Below are 21,020 nucleotides of genomic sequence, written 5' to 3' on the forward strand. Positions count from 1 at the left end.
GTCTGTTTATTTGCTTTGTGACTGTATGTTAGTTCCCTTGTGCTTTTTCCTTCTTCCACCCACCCCCCGTGCACCGACCATTTCAGGTGTCAGTCTGTTCTGTGTACCCTCTTCTAAGTTTTTATGAATTTCACGTAGCTTCCAGATACCTGGGAGCTACTATGGTATGAGCACTAACATCGTTTCTAATTAAAGTCTATTATGAAAATTGTCCCCTCAGTGGTCGACCAGCAGTTTGACCGCTTGCTATGACATGCGCTGACCACCACGGGTGTGGTGCAGAACATGGTGGGCGTCAGGGACGCAGCACTGGCAGCAGGCAGCAGTGGAGGTGCTGCCGGCCCTGATGGACCCCAATGAGAGTGGGACCACAGCGGGATAATGGAGCAGGTGAGCAGCTGGTGCCAGGCCAAGGCGAGTGTGAGCATGGGCCTAATGGCCCTGCCGATTGCCCCACAGATGGCGATCAGTGGTGGTGGCGGGAGGTGGAGCCATCACCCAGCTCCCAAGTGCTAAGGGAGCCAGGCAGGGGGGCCAAACCTGATCAATTGCCCCACAGGTGGGATGGTGGAGCAGGTGAGGGGGCCGCGCCAGGCCAAGGCAGGTGCCAGGCGGGGCTTTGGGTCTGTGAGCTGGGGGTGCAAACTGGGGCTGCAAGGCTGGGGCGCGAGCTGGGGCCCGATCTCCACAGGCCACCCTGAGGGCCCCCCAACTGTGTACGAATTTGTGCACCGGGCCTCTAGTCTTATAGATAAAACAGTCCATATTAAGCTAATTGAAAGTTAACTTCAATCCTGTACAAAAGCTCTAAACATTTACTAATGTTTTGTTGTCTTTTTTTTTTTTTTGCAAATACAATATGGTTAAACATGATATTCAGTATTGAACTTTTCCAGTACATGAAAGATGAAAGTTATCTTCTCAGAATAGATGTCTTATTAAACTGTTCCATGATTACATAAAGAGAGAAGCATGAAAGCTTAAAGGCGAATAGAGAGAGGTTCAAAATGTGTATAATGTACTTTAATGAGGAGAATCAAAGGATTGCAACTTTAGTCACATGCAGAACTCTAAAGTCTAATTATAGGAGTCCATCATTTGGAGGCAAAGGCCAGAAACTAATTCTTACTCATAAATGTAACTGAATTGAAGCATACCTGGGGGAATTTTTTATTTTATAAATGTGATAAGAATTAGTATTTTTAGCTCCTCTTCTTACTTTTTAATAGGCTTTTCAGGATACTTTCAAAAACTTCTAAGGTTTATAAAGTAGGTGTACAGGAGAAAAACTTTGGAGAAAGCTTATATTCCAAGAGGAAGTTCTTTTGACATCAAAAGATGAAGAAGGCAAATTGTCTTGCCCAAATTAGAAAGGGACAAAGGCAATCAAAATATTTTTATTATATATGACCTCCTGGCATATTGTAGTTTTTTAAAATTTATTTATTTATTTATTTATTTATTTAATTGTGTCTCCATTTTCCCCAATTGACCCCGCCCCCCCATTCCCACCAGAGTCTGTGTCCATTGGTTATAGTAATATGCATGCATACAAGTCCTTTGGTTGCTTTCTACCCCCTCTTCCCCAATTTGTCTCTGGATCTATTCTTGTTCATCCAATTATGTTGATCATCATCATCATAATGTAGTTTCTTTTTAAAAAAACATTTTTATTCTTTTCAGAGAGGGAGAGGGAGAGATAGAAACATCAACAATGAGAAAGAATCATGATTGGCTGCCTCTTGCACACCCCTTACTGGGGATTGAGCCCACAACCTGGGCATGTGCCCTTGACTGGAATCGAACTGGGACCCTTCAGTCCTCAGGCCTTGACAGTTTGTAACCTTGGATACACAATGAACAAACACTTGGCATGAGAATATGGGAATTATTATCAGTATTCACCTATTACGTTAGACGGCTAGCTTGCAAGGTTAGACAGTTAAGTTTTTATCTTTTTCTATTATTCAAACTAAAAAACAAAGTCATTTTATAGAATAAGAGACTATCTAAAAGTGACAGAGTTTACATTGACAGAGTTTACAGAACAAGGGACTATCTAACAATAGCAGAGACTTGCAACTAGCAGTTTTTTTTTCTAAATATATTTTATTGATTTTTTACAGAGAGGAAGGGAGAGAGATAGAGAGTTAGAAACATCGATGAGAGAGAAACACTGATCAGCTGCCTCCTGCACACCTCCCACTGGGGATGTGCCCGCAACCCAGGTACATGCCCTTGACCGGAATCGAACCCGGGACCCTTCAGTCCGCAGGCCGACGCTCTATCCACTGAGCCAAACCAGTTTCGGCAACAACTAGCAGTTTTTATACAAGATGTAGGTTACTGTGCTTCAGTACCAGCTGGCCTCTAGCACACCACTGGAAACATCTTTCATTGGAATTTAAGGATGTGTTTTTGAAAATGCACACTAAAATTTCAGGTGAACATTTTAAGATGTTAAATTTTCGTGATGCAAATATTGAGAGCCTTAATTCATAGCTTTATTGAGATGCCATGTGTGTATGTGTATGCCTGTATCTCTCTGTGTGTGCATGTTATTTAGGCTAAGAAATCAAGCATTTGTTTTATAGGCTTGTCTCTCTAAATAAATCAAATAAATAGAATTGCACCAGATAAAAATACAAAAGTAAGCTTGATGATCCATCTGATAATGTTACTTTTATGAGAGCATATTTTTACATGATCATTTAAAATGTAAAAAATGGTCCTAGGTGTGCACGTCTGAGTTGAAATGCCATTGTGACAGTGGCTGGACCGGCCAAGATTGCAATACGCAGTCCAGACAAGCTGACAGAGAAATAACAGGCAAGTATCTGTCTCTTTACAAATCCAGCTAATAAAATTCTCAAATAGCTTATCATGACAAAAAAAAGTTAGATGTTTGACACTTAGGAAGAAATGACTATTTGTAATTGAAAGGTATGTAGACTTCTTTCAAGAAATGGAAACCAAATATGCCGTCTTAATCTTGCTCTCTTTTTCTAATTTTAACTTTCAGATATCATGATTGAAGCTGAGAGTATCTTTTAAATTTTTATTGATTGATATCATTGACTTTCCTCCTTTAAGACTATATTTCAATATTTCCTCCTTTATAATTGATTCTGTGATCTCAGCTATACACACTCTGTTACTATGTGTTCATTATAGAAGAAATAAAATAAATTGAAGATAATTTTTACTCTGAAGAAGTTTACAGTTTAAATGAGAAAAACCAACTTGCTGCTGTAGAGATCCCAGAGGGATGCTAGCACAGTGTTGTATTTGTTCACCAGGACTTTAGTTTCCATTATTCATGCATTGATTTGGCAAATATTTATTGAACTAATATATGTTTGGTCCTGGTCATATGGCATAAGGGATGTACAGCAAGTTAAATCAAGTCTCTCTCCTTGTGGAGTTTAAATAATATGTTGCAGGTACCATACCCAGTGCTAACTAGTTGTAGAATAAGTATTAGGAATCAAGTCTGATTTTTATGCCAGTGCCATTGTTGTAGCAATGGCTCCATATATAAAAACAGATCCGTAATGTCAAAAAGTCAACAGTCTAATAAAGAAAAATAGGAAATGCACAAATATAGTGAGATTCAGTGATAACGCACCTGGTAACAATACATATTTATCGAATAACCTTGCAATTACACCATACCACATTATGCGTTATTGGAGTTTTGGGGCCCCACTTAATGGTGTGATAGTGAGATTTTTATGTAGCTGCTGTATAATACAGAATACATTGCAACTTTCTGGAACTTGGTTTCTATTCATTTAAAAAAATCTTTATTGTTGATATTGTTACAGATGTCACCCCCTTTTACCCCATTGCCCCCTCCACCTAATTTCCATTCCATCCCAAGCCTTCACTACCCTATTGTCCATAGGTAATGCATATCTATAATAATAATAAAAGCATAACATGCTAACTAGACTGGACATCCTTCCAGACTACCTTTCAGACGAAGCTGGGGCTGAGAGGGAAGCCTGGGTTTTGGGTGCCTGCCGGCAGCCAAAGGGAAGCCTGGGTCCCAGGTGCCAGAGGGAAGCCGGTGCCGGCAGCCGGGGAAAGGAAGGCCTACTCTTGCATGAATTTCATGCATTGGGCCTCTAATATACATATAGTTCTTTGGTTAATCTCTTCCCAGAGCCCCACCCTCTTCCCTCTGAGATTCATCAGCCTGTTCCATGTTTCTATTTTATTCCTCAGTTTATTTTGTTCATTAGATTCCTTGTTCATTTATTTTAATTTTTGGATTCAATTGTTAATAGATATGTATTTATTGCCATTTTATTCATATTTTTAATTCCTCCTCCTCCTCCTCCTCCTCCTTCTCTTCTTCTTCTCCAACTGCTTTTCTCTTGCTGTTTTTACAATTCTCTCTTTGTTTTTAACCTTTGTCATTTTACTTTATTTTTAAATATATTTTTATTGATTTCAGAGAGGAAGGGAGAGGGAGAGAGAGAGAGAAATATCAATGATGAGAGAGAATAATTTATCAGCTGCTTCTTGCATACCCCATGCTGGGGATTGAGCCCGAAACCCAGACATTTGCCCTTGACCAGAATCGAACCCTGGACCCTTCCGTCTACAGGTCAACACTCTATCCTTTGAGCCAAACCAGCTAGTGCTAACCTTTGTCATTTAAATTATGAGGTGTCTTGGTGTGGGCCTGTTAGGATTCCTCTTGTTTGGGACTCTGTGCTTCCTTGACTTGTAAATCTATTTCTTTCACTGGTAGGGGAAGTTTTCTGTTATTATTAATTCAAGTAGCTTTTCAGTATCTTGCTCTCTTTCTTCTCCTTCTTGCATCCCCATAATGCAAATGTTGGTATACTTGAAGTTGTCCTAGAGGCTCCTTACACTATCTTCATATTTTTGGATTCTTTTTTCTTTTTGCTCTTCTGTTTGGGTGTTTTTTGCTTCCTCATAGTCCAAATTGTTGATTTGATTCTCATAATCCTCTACTCTACTGTTGAATCGCTGTAAATTATTCTTTATTTCAGTTAGTGTATGCTTAATTTCCGACTAGTTTTTTTTCATGTCTTTGAATTCTCACTAAGATCCTTGAAAGTCTCACTAAGTCCCTTGAAGCTCTCATTAAGATACTTGAGCAAACTTATAACCATTGTTTTGAACTGTGTATTTAGTAGTTTGTTTGCTTCCATTTCATTAACATTTTTGTCTGGAGATTTCTTCTGTTCTTTCATTTGTGACATGTTTCTTTGTCTCTGTATTTTGGCCGTTTCCCTGTGTTTGTTTCTATGTATTAAGTAGAGCTGCAGTGTCTCCTGAAATTCATAGAGTGGCCTTGTGTAGTAGGTGTCCTGTAGGGCCCAGTGGCTCAGCCTCCCCAGTTACCTGATCTGGGCACTCTAGGTGCAATCCTGTTTGGGCTGTGAGCATAGTCTTGTTGTAGTTAAGCCTTGATTGCTATTGATGTCACTGGGAGGAACTGCCCTCCAGGCCAATAGGCTGTGAGGACCAGCTGTGACTGCAGTGGGAGAGCTGCTGGAACAGGACTTGCTTCAGTGGGGCTTTGGTACTTACTGGGTCTGCCCCTTTAGTGTGTTGCTTGTGGGTGTGTAAAGTTGTAATCTGGTATGGTCTGAAGCTGTCCACCAGGTGCACTGGCTCTGGGGCCTCCCAGGAGGTGCAAAGTCAGCCACTACCTGGGGCCACCTGGAAGGAGCCACAGAGGGACCTGCAGATCGTCACCACTTGTGTTGGGTCCGGAAGTGCCCAGGTGAGGGCAAGTTGTCTTGGGCCTCTTACTGAAAGGTATGGGGTATGCTGATACCAGCTGTTGCTTGCTTGAGAGATTTTAGGAAAATCTGAAGCCTGAGCCAGGACAGGCCATTCATATGGAAAAGCCACTGCAAACAGCTTGGATGGAATTGAAAATCGGATGGGGCGGGTCCTCAGGGAATTAACCAGGGCAGAGTGAACAGTGTAAGCCAGGCTGTTGGAAACCCAGATATGGCTGCCAATCAGCTCTGTGACAGAAGAGGTCTTAGCACAGGAACAGTGGCCCCTGTAAGCACCCCTGTCTGGGAGAAAGCCACCGTGAGTTTTTGCTCTGATGGCAGATAATTCAGTTCCTCCCTGTATGTCCCTGGCTCCTTCTGAGCTGTTGCCCAGGTGCTGGAGCTCGGAGGGAGTGAGTCCATGTAAGTTCATGTGCCTGCCCTTTAAGAGGCACTTACTTGTCCGTGCCATTCAGCCACAATCCCCACTGGTTTTTACAGCCCAAGTCACAGGGACTTCTCTTCCCAGCTCTGGAACCCTGGGCTGTGGGTCTGGTGTGGGGTTGGGACATCTTGCTCCTCCCAGGAGGCGGCCTCCGCAGCCAAGGAATCCCTCCCAATTAAAAAAAACCCCAAAAACGCCACACATGGGTGTCGGGCCAGCCTGTTCTGCATCTCTACCCCTCCAGCCAGTCTTGATGTACTTTTGTCTTTAAATCTCTAGTTGTATGACTTCCATCAGGTGGTTCTGAATGATGGTTGTTCTGTGTTTTAGTTGTAATTTGATGTGGTTGTGGGAGGTGGCGTGTACTGGTGTTACCTACACTGCCATCTTGGTTCTGAATCTTGGTTTCTATTCTTTTAGAATGAGAGGTAATAGAGATAGTCCAAAGTATTATGATTCTATTATTTTTCCATGTTACTGAATAACAACAAAAATTCAGAACTTTGTAATTATTTTGCTGCAGCTTAAAAGTAAAAGTAGACAGCTTGTTTTACTCTGATTTTTTAATGTCTTTTGCTTTTAGAGTTAATCATGGAAAGGGATGCTTGGAAATCTGCAAAGAACCGGTGGCTTCTAGGTTTCTACATTACTTTACCTGTTCTCATCATAGTAATCATAACAGCTATTACATTGAATTATCTGAAAAAGCGGTTCAGCAAGGAAGAGGAATCCAGAAGTAGCAAGTAAATTTGTGTTCTGAAGTTAAACTTGATACCACTTGAATCTAGTCAAATGCAAGGCATTATTGTGAGCAACAACAACACATTTTATAAGAACTTTTAGTACTACATCAGTATATCATTTAAATGTGTGATAATTTTGAATAGTCGCATTTTAGAGATACAAAATATGGGAGTGTAGTTTAAGTAACTTTTCAAAGTCATTGCCTTGGTATTTGAGAGAGGAAGAATTCTAATATATGTATATCTATTTATTTTCAAATACCATAGAAATTCTCAGTGATCTCTGTCACATTACAGGAGAAACACCAGAGTATTTATTAAAATACAGATTTGTGGGCCTTATCACATATGAAATATTTCAATTTGCATTGCTGTGTCATATAAGAAATAGCTTTAAAATGATTCTCTGGGTACAGTCTTCAGAAGTTGAATTCATAATTTAGCCTGAAATATATTTTTATTTTTAAAAATAATTCAAACACAAAGACATAGAATAAGGTGCAAATACCCATTTGCCCACCATTAGAAACAAATGCTAATATTTTTCTTATTTCTCTTATGAAGTGATCATTACACGTACAGCTGCAATCTGCTTCTAGTATTTATTCCTACCTGCGGAGACAATCTTTACACGAAAGTCATCGTATCTGACATATTTTTACTACATGTGGCTGTATCCATGTGCCATATCTAGACTTATATATTATTTTATATATTTATACTTTTTCATAGATATATTTTCTCTTCTAATTCTAATTTTTCTTTTGTGGTTTTCCTTTTTCATGAGCAATTTTCTCAGAGATTTTTCTATTTTGTTAGTAATTTGAAAAATACAGGTTTTGGTTTTGTTGAGATCTCTATATTTTCTTTGTGTTTATTACCCTTAAATTATGCTATTTTCTTCCTATGTGCTCTATTTACCTTTCCTGTTTTAATTTTTTCTTGAGTCAAATGCTTTATTTATTACTTTTTAGTCTTTCTTATTTTCTACCATATGTTATAAAAGTTAAAACTTTCTCTTTGTATATAATTTTTTTTAGATTAATTTGAGAGAGAGAGAAAGAGAGAGAGAGAGAGAGAGAGAGAGAGAGAGAGAGAGGGAGGAGAGAGATATCACTTGTCTCCTGCATGATGCACCTCAACTGGGGATTGAACCTGCAACCTTTTGGTGTATGTTATAATGCTCCAACCAACTGAGCCACACCAACCAGGTCCTTTGTATATCATTTTATAATTGACATCTAGTTCAAAAAATTAGAAATTTCAAGTATGATTTCCTGTTTAAATCATGACTAAATAGTGTTTTGGTTTTTTTTAGTTTCCATTTATGTGATTTATTTTTGTTGCTATAAAAAGTATTTCCATTTTTTTTACTTATTGGGAGAGACTTGCCCTTGACCTGTTTGTTTGCACAATGTCAACAGCATGCTTGGTAGCATTGTGGACACTTTCAGTTTTTCCATGGTAACATTTGTGGGGCATTCCTGTATAAGTGTCTAAAAGGCTTAAATAATGTATAGCATCTCTCTCTCTCTCTCTCTCTCTCTCTCTCTCTCTCTCTCTCTCTCTCTTTCCCTTTGTGTTGGAAATGACTGGAAGATGGTAATTCCAACTAAAAGGCCCCATTTATTAATTGGGTTGTCTTGTTAGTGAATCATTCAGATCTTTTAATCATTTTTAAGATGGGCTGTTTGTTTCCCTATTATTTCATTTGAGTATTTTTCATATGTTCTGGATACAGCACTTTATCATTTATATGATTTGCATATATGTTCCCCTACTCTGAGACCTGTAATTTTCATTATAGCTAAAGTTTTAAATGATGAAATCCACGGTTCACTTTCTTTGTTTATAGATCATGATTTTGGTGTTGCACTTAGGAAATATTTCCCTAACCAAAATTCGTGAAGATTTTCTCCTAAAAATTTTATAGTTTTAGGTTTTGCATTTAGGCTTATGTTCAGTTTGAATTGAGTTTTATATGATTAAAGAGGTATGGATACAATGGGTTTTTCTTTTGCGTAAGAATATCCAGTTCTTCTAATGTCATTGCCTTTTAAGCTTCGTTAAGCACAATTAGAATAGTCACCACTACTGAGACAATACTCTTTTGAGTAACTGCACAACTCACCATGAATTATGAGATTTTTCACCTGAGGTGGTGGAAACACAAACTATTCCTGTCTCTACATGAGCACAATGGACTGCTCCTTTTCTTCATTTCAAAATCCTGCCCCCTCCTTCCCACCCACCCCCCACCCCCGCCCTTTCTCTGGATCGGGTGGTTTCCTCACTTGCACTCAATAATGAGTCTCCTGCTTAAGAGTCAAGAGGGACACAGTCTTAAGAGCTCTTTCCCTTTCTCCTTTTTTCTTGTCCTGTGAATTCTAGCTGCCTTTCCCTTCCTAGACTCCCTATTCTATTACCTCAAATCAGAGAAACCTCCGGCTTTGCCTACGTCTTTCTTGCTGTGCTACAGACTGGAAATTCTCACCAGGCAATAAGAAGGGTCAAATATAGGTCTCATCTATTTTAATCCCTTCTCTCAGAGATCACTATACTGCATTAACATATTAAATGTCTAAAATCAAAGTTCCATATATCTTGTCAGGATTTCTGGTTGTTTCAGGTGGGAAGGTAAGTTCAGTCTTACTCTACCTCGGCCAGAATTGGAAATATGTCTTTATCATTTATAATTGCATATCTCACATTTGTTTTATTTCCTCAAGTTACTCTTTCATCAACTCTTTTTTCATCTTTATCCTGTTTTAGACTTATAGAATCTATTCCTGCAAAGATCTTTATGGATATTCTAAATATTCTTATCTTAAAGTTTAAAAATAAATTGTGTTGTATTTCTTCCTCTTTTAAAAAAATATATTTTTACTAGAGGCCCAGTGCACGAAATTCATGCATGGGTGGGGTCCCTAGGCCTGGCCGGAGATCTGGGCCAGTCAAGTTCCCTGCCTCTCCAACCCTCCCTCCTTCCCTTGCTGCCTGTGTCCACCGCCACCCACCCACCTCCCGGTCGTTCTGTTGTAAGGTCGCTTAGGCTTTTAGATATATAGGTTGATTTCAGAGAGGAAGAGAGGGAGAGAGCGATTGAAACATCAATGATGAGAGAGAACCATTGATCCGCTGCAGTGTGGGGATTGAGCCCACAACCCAGGCATGTGCCCTTGACCAGAATCGAACCTGGGACCCCTAAGTTGCAGGCCAACACTCTATGTGCTGAGCCAAACCAGCAAGGGCTGTGCTGTATTTCTTGGAGTATGACTTTGTTGATTGCTGTGATTGCTGACACTCATGCTTAGTGGTTTGTAATCATAGACTCTTTTATCCTCAGTGCCGATGATTTTCCCATGAGAATTCTGCATGCCATTGTTGAAGACACATATATGTGGGTTGTTCTTTTTCCCCCCTGCTTTTAAAGCAAAACTATTTCTACAATTGCTATGCATGGTGTCCAGGGACTTGTAGTTTGTGAACTAGGATCCCGAAAGTATACTTTTTAAAGGCTTGAGATTCCTTCATTGATGCATTTTTCCCATCTACATATATCCTCATTTTTTCTACATTCAGAGGTTTTTGTTGCTGTTTTTTTGTTTGTTTGTTTTTTTAATCTTGAGACAAACTTTTTATTTCTTCCCTCCTATGCGCACTTTAAATTTTTTTTAAATTTGTTGGGGTGACATTGGTTAATAACAGTATATAGGTTTCAAATGTATAACTCTATCGTCAGAATTTTTATTATCCCTATTTTATGGGTGGTATGGTCCTCCTGGCTCCCAGGTTTAATTAAGGTGCTCACTCACAGTTTTATGACATGCAAAGATCTTGGACTTGATTTCTTTCTAAGGAATTAAATCTCTAGACCCAAAGGTGTATCACTGGCTTAGACATCCCTGGAGTCATTCAGTTTTAGCTCCTGTTTATCCTTTGAACTCTTTTTTATTTTTACTAGCATCAGGAGAAGTCTTTTCTTGTTTTTAATCTCAGCTATGTATTAAATTTTTATGTTTTTTTTCAGCACTCCTCTGTGTGAGGAATGGAAAGGACAAATATCTTGCCTGCCTACTCTGCAGCAATGCCTAGAAGTCAGTAGGGGTTTACATTTACCAAGTGTAGCATTTCTTTATCAATAAATACAAAGTTAAAAAGTGAGGTATGAAGGTAAGAATCAGGCATTCAGAATTAAATCTATATTTTGTATTTAGAAGTGACAAGCAAAAAGCAAGGCAAATCTGTGCCCTCTTAACACTCTTCTCACTGTGGGCTTGGACATTTGCATTATTTCTGGATGAGGTATATGGCTAAATAAGGTTATTTATTGGCATCTTTCTTCAGTGACCTTGGACATTATTTTCTTAATTGATAACCAGTCTTGTAAAGAGATAATAATGCTTATAAAATGGCCTCTTATTCATGCAGTAGGCAAACTTTCCTAGGAGTAACTTGAGACATTATTTTCTATTTCTTTCACTTTCCAGATCAGAAGGCAGTGTTCACACATATAGCACCGGGTAAGTAAATTAGAAAGTTTCTTAATATACATTTTAAAAATTAAAAATAAATTAATGATTCACAATTCAGTTCTACATTTTGTTTGAACTCCTGCAGTTGGTGAAGTAATGCCTTGAAACCAGGTTACTAATGTATAAGATTTTACTTTCTGGTAAAAGTTTTTTATTCATTTGGAAGTCTACTTTGAAGAAACAAGAAATAAAATAGCTTACTCTAATAAGAAATAGGATATGTATAATTAATAAAAAAGGATGTGTAGTCGTACCTTGGAAATATTGCAGGTTTGGTTTTGATCATTGCAATAAAGTGAATATTGTAATAATGTGAATTTTTTGGTTTCCTTGAGCCCTTAAAAGTTACATTTACATTATATTATAACCTATTAAGTGTGCTACAGCACTATGTTGTAAAAACCAATGTACGTAATTTAAAATCCTTTCTTGCTAAAAATTGCTAACCATCATCTGATCCTTCAGTGAGTCATGACCTTTTTGCTGGTAGAGGGTCTTGTTTTATTCAGTGTTGATGGCTGCTGACTGCTCAGGGGGGTGGTTGCTGAAGGCGGGAGTGGCTGTGGCAATTCCTTAAAATGAGACAACAATGAAGTTTGACTCATCAGTTGACTCTTTTTTTTTTTCCACAAATGATTTCTCTGTAACATGTGAGGCTGTTGGATAGCATTTTCCCACAGTCCTTTCAAACCCCACCACTACTTTATCAATTTAGTTTATGTTATAATCTAAATCTGTTGTTGTCACTTCAACAATCTTTACAGCATCTTCATTAGAAGTAGGTTCTCTCTCAAGAGACCACTTTCTTTGCTCAGCCATAAGAAGCAGCTTCTCATCTGCGCAAGTTGTATCATGAGATGGTAGTAGTTCAGTCATATCTTCAGGCCCCACTTCTAATTCTAGTTCTCCTGCCATTTCCACCACACCTGCAGGTGCTTCCTCCGCTGAAGTCATCCTTTGCAGAAGGTTTTCAATTTCCTTTGCACAGATCTATCAGAGGAATCACTGTCTATGGCAGCTATAGCCTTACAAAAATCTATTTCTTAAATAATAAGACTTGAATGTTGAAATTGCTCCTTGATCTGTGAGCTGCAGAAAGGATGTAGGGTTAGCAGGCATAAAACCAACACTAATCTTGTTGTCAGGGTTCTTTATCAGCATTCTTAGGTAACCAGATACATCATCAAAAGCAGTAATATTTTGAAGAACATCTTTTTTTTTCTTGAGCAGTAAGTTTCAACACTGGGCTTAAAATATTTATTAAACCATGTTATAAACAGGTGTGGTGTCATCTAAACCTTATTGTTACATTTATACAGTGAAGGCTAAGTAGATTTAACATGATTCTTAAAAGCCCTAGGTTTTTTTGCAGTGGTAAGTGAGCATCGGCTTCAACTTAAGTCACCAGCTGCCTTAGTCCCTAACAAGAGAGTAAGCCTATTTTTGAAGCTTTGAAACTAGGCAATGACTTTCCCTCTCTAACTATGAAAGTCTTAGATGACATCTTTTAATATAAGGCTGTTTTATTTATCCTGAATTATATTGTTTAGTGTATGGTAGCCACCTTCATCAATTATCTTAGCTAGAACTTCTGGATAACTTGCTACAGTATCTACGTCAGCACTTGCTGCTTCAACTTGCACTTTTATGCTATAGAGATTGCTTCATTCCTTAAACCTCACAAACCTACCTCTGTTAGCTTCAAACTTCTTGTTTAAAGGATTATGTTCCTTTATTGATCTGTATGGAAATCCTAAGCATTCTTTTGTTGAAGTTTTTCTGTTACCTGTAATTCTTGGTGTATGAATTCTTTAGTTTGCTCTGGCTGTAGACATTACCTCTTAGTGAGTTATTTTTTCATTGATTGTAACGCCATCTTAAGCAGCCAGGATTTTTTCATGAGAATTCTTCATATCCTTTTTGTAGAATTCTCCCTGTGGAGATTATCTCATGTTTTATCTTCTTAAGCCATACATTTTTACAGCATTTGTTAGACCTGCAGGTAGAGAATTCAGTGGAAGCATGAATTGGTATCCAGAACCTATACTTGTTAAAGACTTAAGGTTCCTGATTCTCTATGTGATATTTTTGTTCATATCTTAAACCACTTTTTTTAAAAGCAATTAGGGCGCTTGTGTCTCTAGGTGATCCTTTTCCATCTACACTTCTAAAGAAACTTCCTTGCCACATCCTAAAGACTAATGGTGGAAGCTTTTACCATCCTTGTTTCATGGATGGAATGACCTTTCATGGCTTCCAAATTTGGAGAAGGTTAGTTGCAGCTTTCCAGGAGGTCTCCACTCATAACCTAATGTGTACAAAGGATTGATGGAACTCTAGAGTCATCCTTCTTTCATTCTTACTTACCGTTTGTTCTTTCAAACTATATTAGAAATGTCCCTTTCTTTTTAAAATGTTGGTTGGTATTTTGTGATTTTTTTTTCAACATATCTCTATGTGTGGGGTTGGAGGGGTACATAACTCTTCAGCCCAGTCTGCCTGATTGTCTAGAAGTCAGTGAGGGTTTCAAATCATGACCTGTAATAATTTGTTCATCAGTAGATAAAACATTAGGTTGGATCCTGGAGGTTAGAATGAGGCATTCAAGATCAAGCATATATTCTGTGCTGGGTAGTGATAAGAAGAAAAACAAATGTGTTTATTTCTTCCTTTTCCTAGTTTGGGATTTGAATTTGATATTCATTATTATCTTTTTTATATTGTATTATGAATTTATATATTTTATTAATTGAGAATGTTATTTATTTGCATACCCTAATTTAGTAATAATTTGAGTTTATTCATTAGTGGTGATTAGTGCTCTAAAAGAGTTAATTCAGGTTATAGAATGGCCTGACTTTCATTTTTTAACAAAGGCAGATTTTTAAAAGAATGAACTTAGAACCATTATTTTCACTCTCATTTAGATCCAGATCAGAAAGCAGCAGGCAAACAGATATTGCCAAGTAAGTAAATTAGGGATTATTTCTTAAAATAAGTATGTTGAAAAATAAGATGAACCAATTGATAATCAATTAATTCCTAAGTATTAATTGAGCAGCAAAAATTGGTACAGTACTATACCAAAAAATAACCTATTTATATTTGTCAATCTAGTAGCTAGTAAGGATTTACCTAAATAAATGTCTTCATTCCTCCAGTTTGTTAATGTATATAGAGAGTTTACTCTTGGATGATTGGTAATGTTTATGGAGCTAACTCATAATTGGGGAAGTTTACTTCTTTATTTGGAGATTCTTCAACTAGAAACTCAATATGTACACTCATGCATAGCTGAGTGAATGCTTGCTTACCATGGTGACTTAAAAAATTTGCTGAAGAAAAACATCATAAAGGAACAATAATTCTATTTCTCCCATTGCCTCTCAGTATTACACAGTAGTTATAATTAGATCCCCTTCCATTACCCAAAAGGTAGATATCTCTATGTAATAATACAATAAGTGTTTAATTTCTTACATTAACAATTTTGGGTTCGGGGTCCTTCAGCAGATATAAAATAGTTGAGAGTTTCCACTCCTCCCCCTCTGATTTAAAAATTCTTTATTTACTTGGTTAGCGGCTGTTTTATACCTTCTAGATTCCTCCAAAGCCCACTTCTATTCCAAGACACATCCAAATCCACAGAGTAAACTTTTTAGGCTGCACATTGGTTGTATAATTGCTCTTATTCCAGAAGAGGTTTCCCTTCATAGGAATGCCTGCTATTCCTGTCCTTTGCTTCTCATTTATTACTATGATCTTATTCTCATGGTGATACTTTGCGGTCACGAGTTACTATTAACAAACTAAAAAATAATTTTCATTATTATGTCCTCTCGGTGCTATGGAGCTATGATGGTGCTCAAACTCAGCAATAAGGTCTCCGTTAACCTTTTCCTTACCTTGGGCTTATGTCTTATCATACACCGCCATTTTAGAGGATAAAGGCCATGTTTAGTTTGGTCAGCATTGTGTAGCCAGCATGTAACTGAGTTCTTGGTTAATAGTAAGTGCTTAATAAATATAGTTGACCCTTAAAAAACACAGATTTGGCCTGACCAGTTTGGCTCAGTGGATAGAGCATTGGGCTGCGGACTGAAGGGTCCCGGGTTCAATTCCGGTCAAGGGCATGTACCTTGGTTGAGGGCACATACCCAGTGGGGAGTGTGCAAGAGGCAGCTGATCGATGTTTCTCTCTCATCGATGCTTCTAACTCTCTATCCCTCTCCCTTCCTCTCTGTAAAAAAATCAATAAAATATATTAAAAAAAAACAAACAAAACACAGATTTGTACTGTGTGGGTCCACATGTGTATGGATTTTTTTCAGTAAACACATAGAATATTATAAATTTATTTTCTCTTCCTTACAATGTTTTCGTAATAATATTTTCTTTCCTCTAGCTTATTATTAGAATACAGTATATAACACATATAAGATACAAAATACTTGTTAATTAACTATTAATGTAATGAGGTTTCTGGTTAACAGTAGGCTATTAGTAGTAAGTTGTTGGGGATTAAAGTTATACCCAGATTTTTGACTGCACAGGGTCAGTCAAAACCCATGTTGTTCAAGGGTTAGTTGTACTTGTTGAATGAATGAATGATTACTTTTGTATCACTCAGTTATAGCATTTTATTTTTTATATGAGGTCTTCACACGCATAGGCAGCCAAAACAAACAAACAAAAAAACCACCCACAAAGACAAATACACACACACACACACACACACACACACACACGTATGTCTATAATGTTATAACTGCTTCCATTTCTTCTCTGAATATATCATCTCTCCTAGGAGCCTTATTCACCTACACAGAGTGAAAGATGATAGCATTACCCATAGGAAAATGTTCATTTCAATTGGAGTACAATTGAAATGTTCATTTCAATTGGAGGAAAATGTTCATTTCAATTGGAGTTCATTTCAATTGGAACGTTAATTTACTGGTCTTCCTGGCTTAGTGTGCACAGGGAAACAGTTTTGGGATAATTATTTTTATTTAAATTTTAATAATGTCACTTGACACTGTTGCTGTGTTTTACTGCCATAGCATCCACTATAGTTTAAGGTTATTTATTTATTTTGGCTTAAGACAACAGAAATTTATTATTTCACAGTTCAGAAGGCTAAAAGTCCAAAACCAAGTTGTCAGCAGGATTGGGTCCTTCTGGAGGCTGTGAGGAAAAATGTGCTCCATGCCTTTCTCTCAGCTTCCGGTGGTTGCCAGCAGTCGTTGGTGTTCCTGGCTTGCTGCTGCATCACTCCCGTTTTTGCTTTCGTCTTCACATGGCTGTCTTTCCTATGGATCTGTGTGTCTCTACAACTCTACACCTCCCTTTCCTGGTATAATGACCCTAATCATTAGCAGTTAGGGCCCACCCTAATGTAGTATAACCTTATCTTGAACTTGTTACAGCTGTAAATTCCCTATCTCCAAATAAAGTCACATTCACAAATACCTGATGTTAGGACTTCAACCTAGCTTTTTTGGGGACAAAATTTAAAACACAACTATATATATATATAAAATTTTCCCCAAGTGAAATCAATACCCTGGTTATCATTAGAAACATAAGCCTATAAATTCATAAAACATATAAAAACCCAATGTATAAATAAGTATAAAAGATAAATAGGTAATTTCAACATGCAAACTAAGCTTTTTTTTTTCTTTCACTTTTTGCCTTCTGCTCCCTTACCAAACAAGGCATGCTTTTCTTACCACTAAACTATTTCTGAAAATTTCTCCACAAAAACTCCTAACATATCTTCCAACTACTTACTCATTTATAGTTCACACATTGTTATTTATTGCCAAATTTTAATTTTTTCATCATACGGTATTAGAACCTTCTCCTTTATAGATGATCAACATAGTTCTCAAATAGTTGCTCTCTTGACCAAGGTCACCAAGATAGTTAATGAAAGAATCAGAAGTAGAACCTAGGTTTTTGTTTTATTAAATTTATTGAGGTGACATTGGTTAATAAAATTATACAGCTTATCATCAGTATATCAACAAATAACAAGTGTTGGCAAAGATGTGGAGAAAAGGGAACCCTCAGGCACTGTTGGTGGGAGTGCAGACTGGTACAGCTACTGCAGAAAGCAGTATGGAGTTACCTCAAAAAATTAAAAATGGAACTGCCTATGACCCAGCAATTCCATTTCTGGGAATATATCTGAAGGCACCCCAAACACGAATTCAAAAGAATATATACACCCCTATGTTTATTGAAGCATTATTTACAGTAACCAAGATTTGGAAGCAGACTAAGTATCCATCAGTAGGTGAGTGGGTATAAAAACTGTGGTACATTTACACAGTGGAATACTATTCAGCTGTAATGTAATACAGAAGGAAATCTTACTCTTTTGACAGCATGGATGGACCTGGGGATTATTATGCTAAGTGAAATCAGCCAGTCAGAGAAAGACAAATACCATATGATTTCACTTATATGTGGAAGCTAATGAAAAAAAACCAACAACTAACAAAATAGAATCATATTCATAAATACAGAGAACAGACTGATAGCCATCAGAGGGGAAGAGGATAGGGGGCTGAGCAAAAAAGGTAAAGGAATTAAGCAAAACAAACAAAAAACCGCCAAAACACAACCATATAGACACAGACAACAGGATGTTGATTATCAGAGTAAATGGGGGTTGGGGGAGGTCAAAGAGGGTAAAGGGGAGATAAATGGTGATGGAAGGATGCGAAGGATAAAACTATACTATCACTGAAGTTTATAACTAATCTATATTATTTTCTCTGTCAATTAAACTCAGTCTGTCTTCAATTTATTCTTTTACTTCTTTATTCTTTTTGTTGGGGGTTCTGACATAAGAAGTCTGTGAATATAAAAATAGAAAAGAGGCCCAATAGTTTGATTTCAACACTCGATAATAATTTGTATAAAATATAAATTTGGCTGAAATTTCTCTTTCATCAAAATTTTGAAAGGAAAGAAGAAACTTCCATAAAAATTGTAAGTTTGTCAGATTGTATTATTTCCTTATTTATTTAGCTCTGAATCACAGGAAAACACCCAAACCTAAAACACTAGGTGAGTACATTAAGAGATGTCTCAAAATAAATGTTTGAAATTACAATGAAATTCATAATCCACAACTAATTCCTAAGTTATTTATCGGGTAGATGAATTGGTAAAGTAATATATAAAAATAATCTATTAATCTTTACTAACCTTGAATGGGCATTTAAGTCACTTAGTCTTTTTTCTTTAGTTTCTTAAAATTCTTTGGGAAGTTGTTCTTGAGGAGAGGATGGAATTAAACTATTGAATGTAATAAGATATAAGATATGTAAATTAGCCTGTAAAATGAATCAGGGCCACTTTATCCATTAGGTACTATAGTCACAATGCATAAGGCCTGTGAGTTTCCAAGTTCCAAAAACATTGTTTATAACATGAAAAACAAAAATGATTGCTGCACGATATGAAAAAGTAAAATTAACATGTATCTAAATTTCTAAAAAATGCAAAGATTAACAGAATGTTAATTCATGAACATTTCATTGTATGTAGGAAAAAATGTTGGATTTTCTCATTCGCAAATACTTCTCATTAAATATGATTTTTCCTAAAAAATCTCAGAAAACTGTAGGGTAAGTTATAGCCAAGTAATATCACAAGCAAAATTACAAAAATTCTTTCTAAAATTCTTTTTTCTGCCATATGAATTTTTTACTTGCCAATACCCCAACTCTTTGTACGTTTTGCAGTGCAAGGGAATTTATTTGCTCTCAGTACTTTAAGCATGTGTGTCTTTGTTCTCTTCCACAGTAACTAGTGATTTCTTCAGAAGCCAATGGATGATATTGAATGTCTCACTGAGAAATAGAAATTCTACCTCCCCTCTCCTAGTCACAGCTGAAGGAAACAATAAACTAAGTGTGGACCAATTTTCCTGCCTGTCTGTTTTTCTCTCTTCTGTCATTTCAGGGCCCTTAACTGAAGATAGTTATCTCAACCAGGCATTCCCATCGACACCCAGCAACCGGAGCTCTTCTCCGCAGCTCTCCCACCACCCACTGGGTTTACTGCCTGAGGCCCCAGATGCTGGGGATTGGCACCAACTGCTCTTATCCAGGAAGGGCTCTGGGTGGTGGGCTGTGTTCCTCCTCCTGGTCCTTCTCATTGGATTTGGCTGGCAGCAGGCAGGTCTCAGTAAATCCAGATATTTGCCCATCTCACCCGTCTCACACCCCAAACCAGGCTTCTGAGAGAGTCTGTGTTCACTTTGGAGGCTGTACTTTAACACCTGGGCCTCTTGCTTTACCCACCACCTTTCTCTCCACTAGGTGACCCACAGGGTAAATTGGTTCATTTGCCCGTGTGCCATAAAGCCCAGTGAAACACAAACAAGGGTTCACAACAAAGAAAGTAAAGGTTTATTTAGGGAACGACGCCACGCCCAGAGACCGGCCTAAGACCTGGCTCCCCAGTGGTCTCTAGAAGAAGGTTTTATAGGGAAAAAAATCAGTCATGGTGACTAAGGGAGTTGGGGTTGTGAGCTCTACTGATTGTCGGGGCAGGTTAGGGATAGTTCATAATTGCATCTGGTCCTGATGTCAGCCATGGCATCGTTCTGTCTGGTTTCATGAGGGTATGGTCAGTAGGGCCATTCAGCTTTCATGGGCCTGGGACTAAAGCAAAACTGAATTGGGGCTTTATTCTTAAGTTTGAATTGATCAGAACCTGACATCCTAAGAGAGATGCAGGCCAAAGTCAGCCACTGCCTGTGTTCTGCACAGGGCCACCCAGCCTCAGCTCCAAAGAGATCTGCAGCTGGTTTGTACTTGTGCTGGGCTTAGAGGTACCCAAGAGAGGCCAAGCTGTGAACAGTAGCTGGCTGCTGCTAATGCCGGGCCTGGGGCCACTTAACGAAAGGTATGAGCAAGCTGAGGCTAGCTGCTACTTGTTTAAAAGACATCAGAAAAGTCTGAAGCATGAACCAAAACAGGACATTTGTATGTAAAAGGCATTGGAAAGGGCTTGGGTGCACCAGCAAGTTGGGTGGGGTGGGTCTCTGGGAATCACCAGGCAGGGCAAACAGTGTGAGCCAGGTTGATAGACTCAGATATGGCACTTAGCCTGCTGGTTCTGTGGCCGGGGGGGTGGGGGGGGGGGTTCTTCAAAGGAAAAATGACCCTTAGAAATCAGAACTAAATGTGTCCAAGCTGCTGCCTGGCACTACCAGAGTCAATACATGGTGACATGGTTGAATCTTTGAGGTGTTTTTATTCAGATGCCAGTGATCTGAGAGAGAGTGGTAAGTATAGTAACTTGAATAAATTGCTCTGACCTCTCATCTCAAGCTAGCCATTATATAGGGTAGAGGGTGTGAAAGAATCTAAAACTATGTGAGTTTCCAGCATCTGTTTCTATCATTGTCCTTGTAAAGATTAGCCCTCTGACATTTGTCTTCCTTGAGGCATGTCCTGTTCTTGATCTACTTTCAAAATGTATCTTCTTTCTGAGTAATGGA

General features: G+C 38.0%; 1 protein-coding gene across 1 annotated transcript in view; it reads left to right on the forward strand.

The window, feature by feature from the left end:
• Positions 1-19,755, forward strand: part of ADAM32 (ADAM metallopeptidase domain 32) — a 94,764-nt gene extending 75,009 nt beyond the window's left edge. Inside the window, 5 exon segments of the mRNA XM_023751825.1 lie at positions 2,736-2,829; positions 11,447-11,479; positions 14,419-14,457; positions 18,536-18,574; positions 19,316-19,755. Coding sequence (XP_023607593.1) covers positions 2,736-2,829; positions 11,447-11,479; positions 14,419-14,457; positions 18,536-18,574; positions 19,316-19,755 — 645 coding nt within the window.
• The last annotated feature ends 1,265 nt before the right edge of the window (positions 19,756-21,020 follow it).

The sequence above is a fragment of the Myotis lucifugus genome, unplaced genomic scaffold, assembly GCF_000147115.1.
Source record: "Myotis lucifugus unplaced genomic scaffold, Myoluc2.0 scaffold_26, whole genome shotgun sequence".
In the NCBI taxonomy this organism is placed as follows: domain Eukaryota; kingdom Metazoa; phylum Chordata; class Mammalia; order Chiroptera; family Vespertilionidae; genus Myotis; species Myotis lucifugus.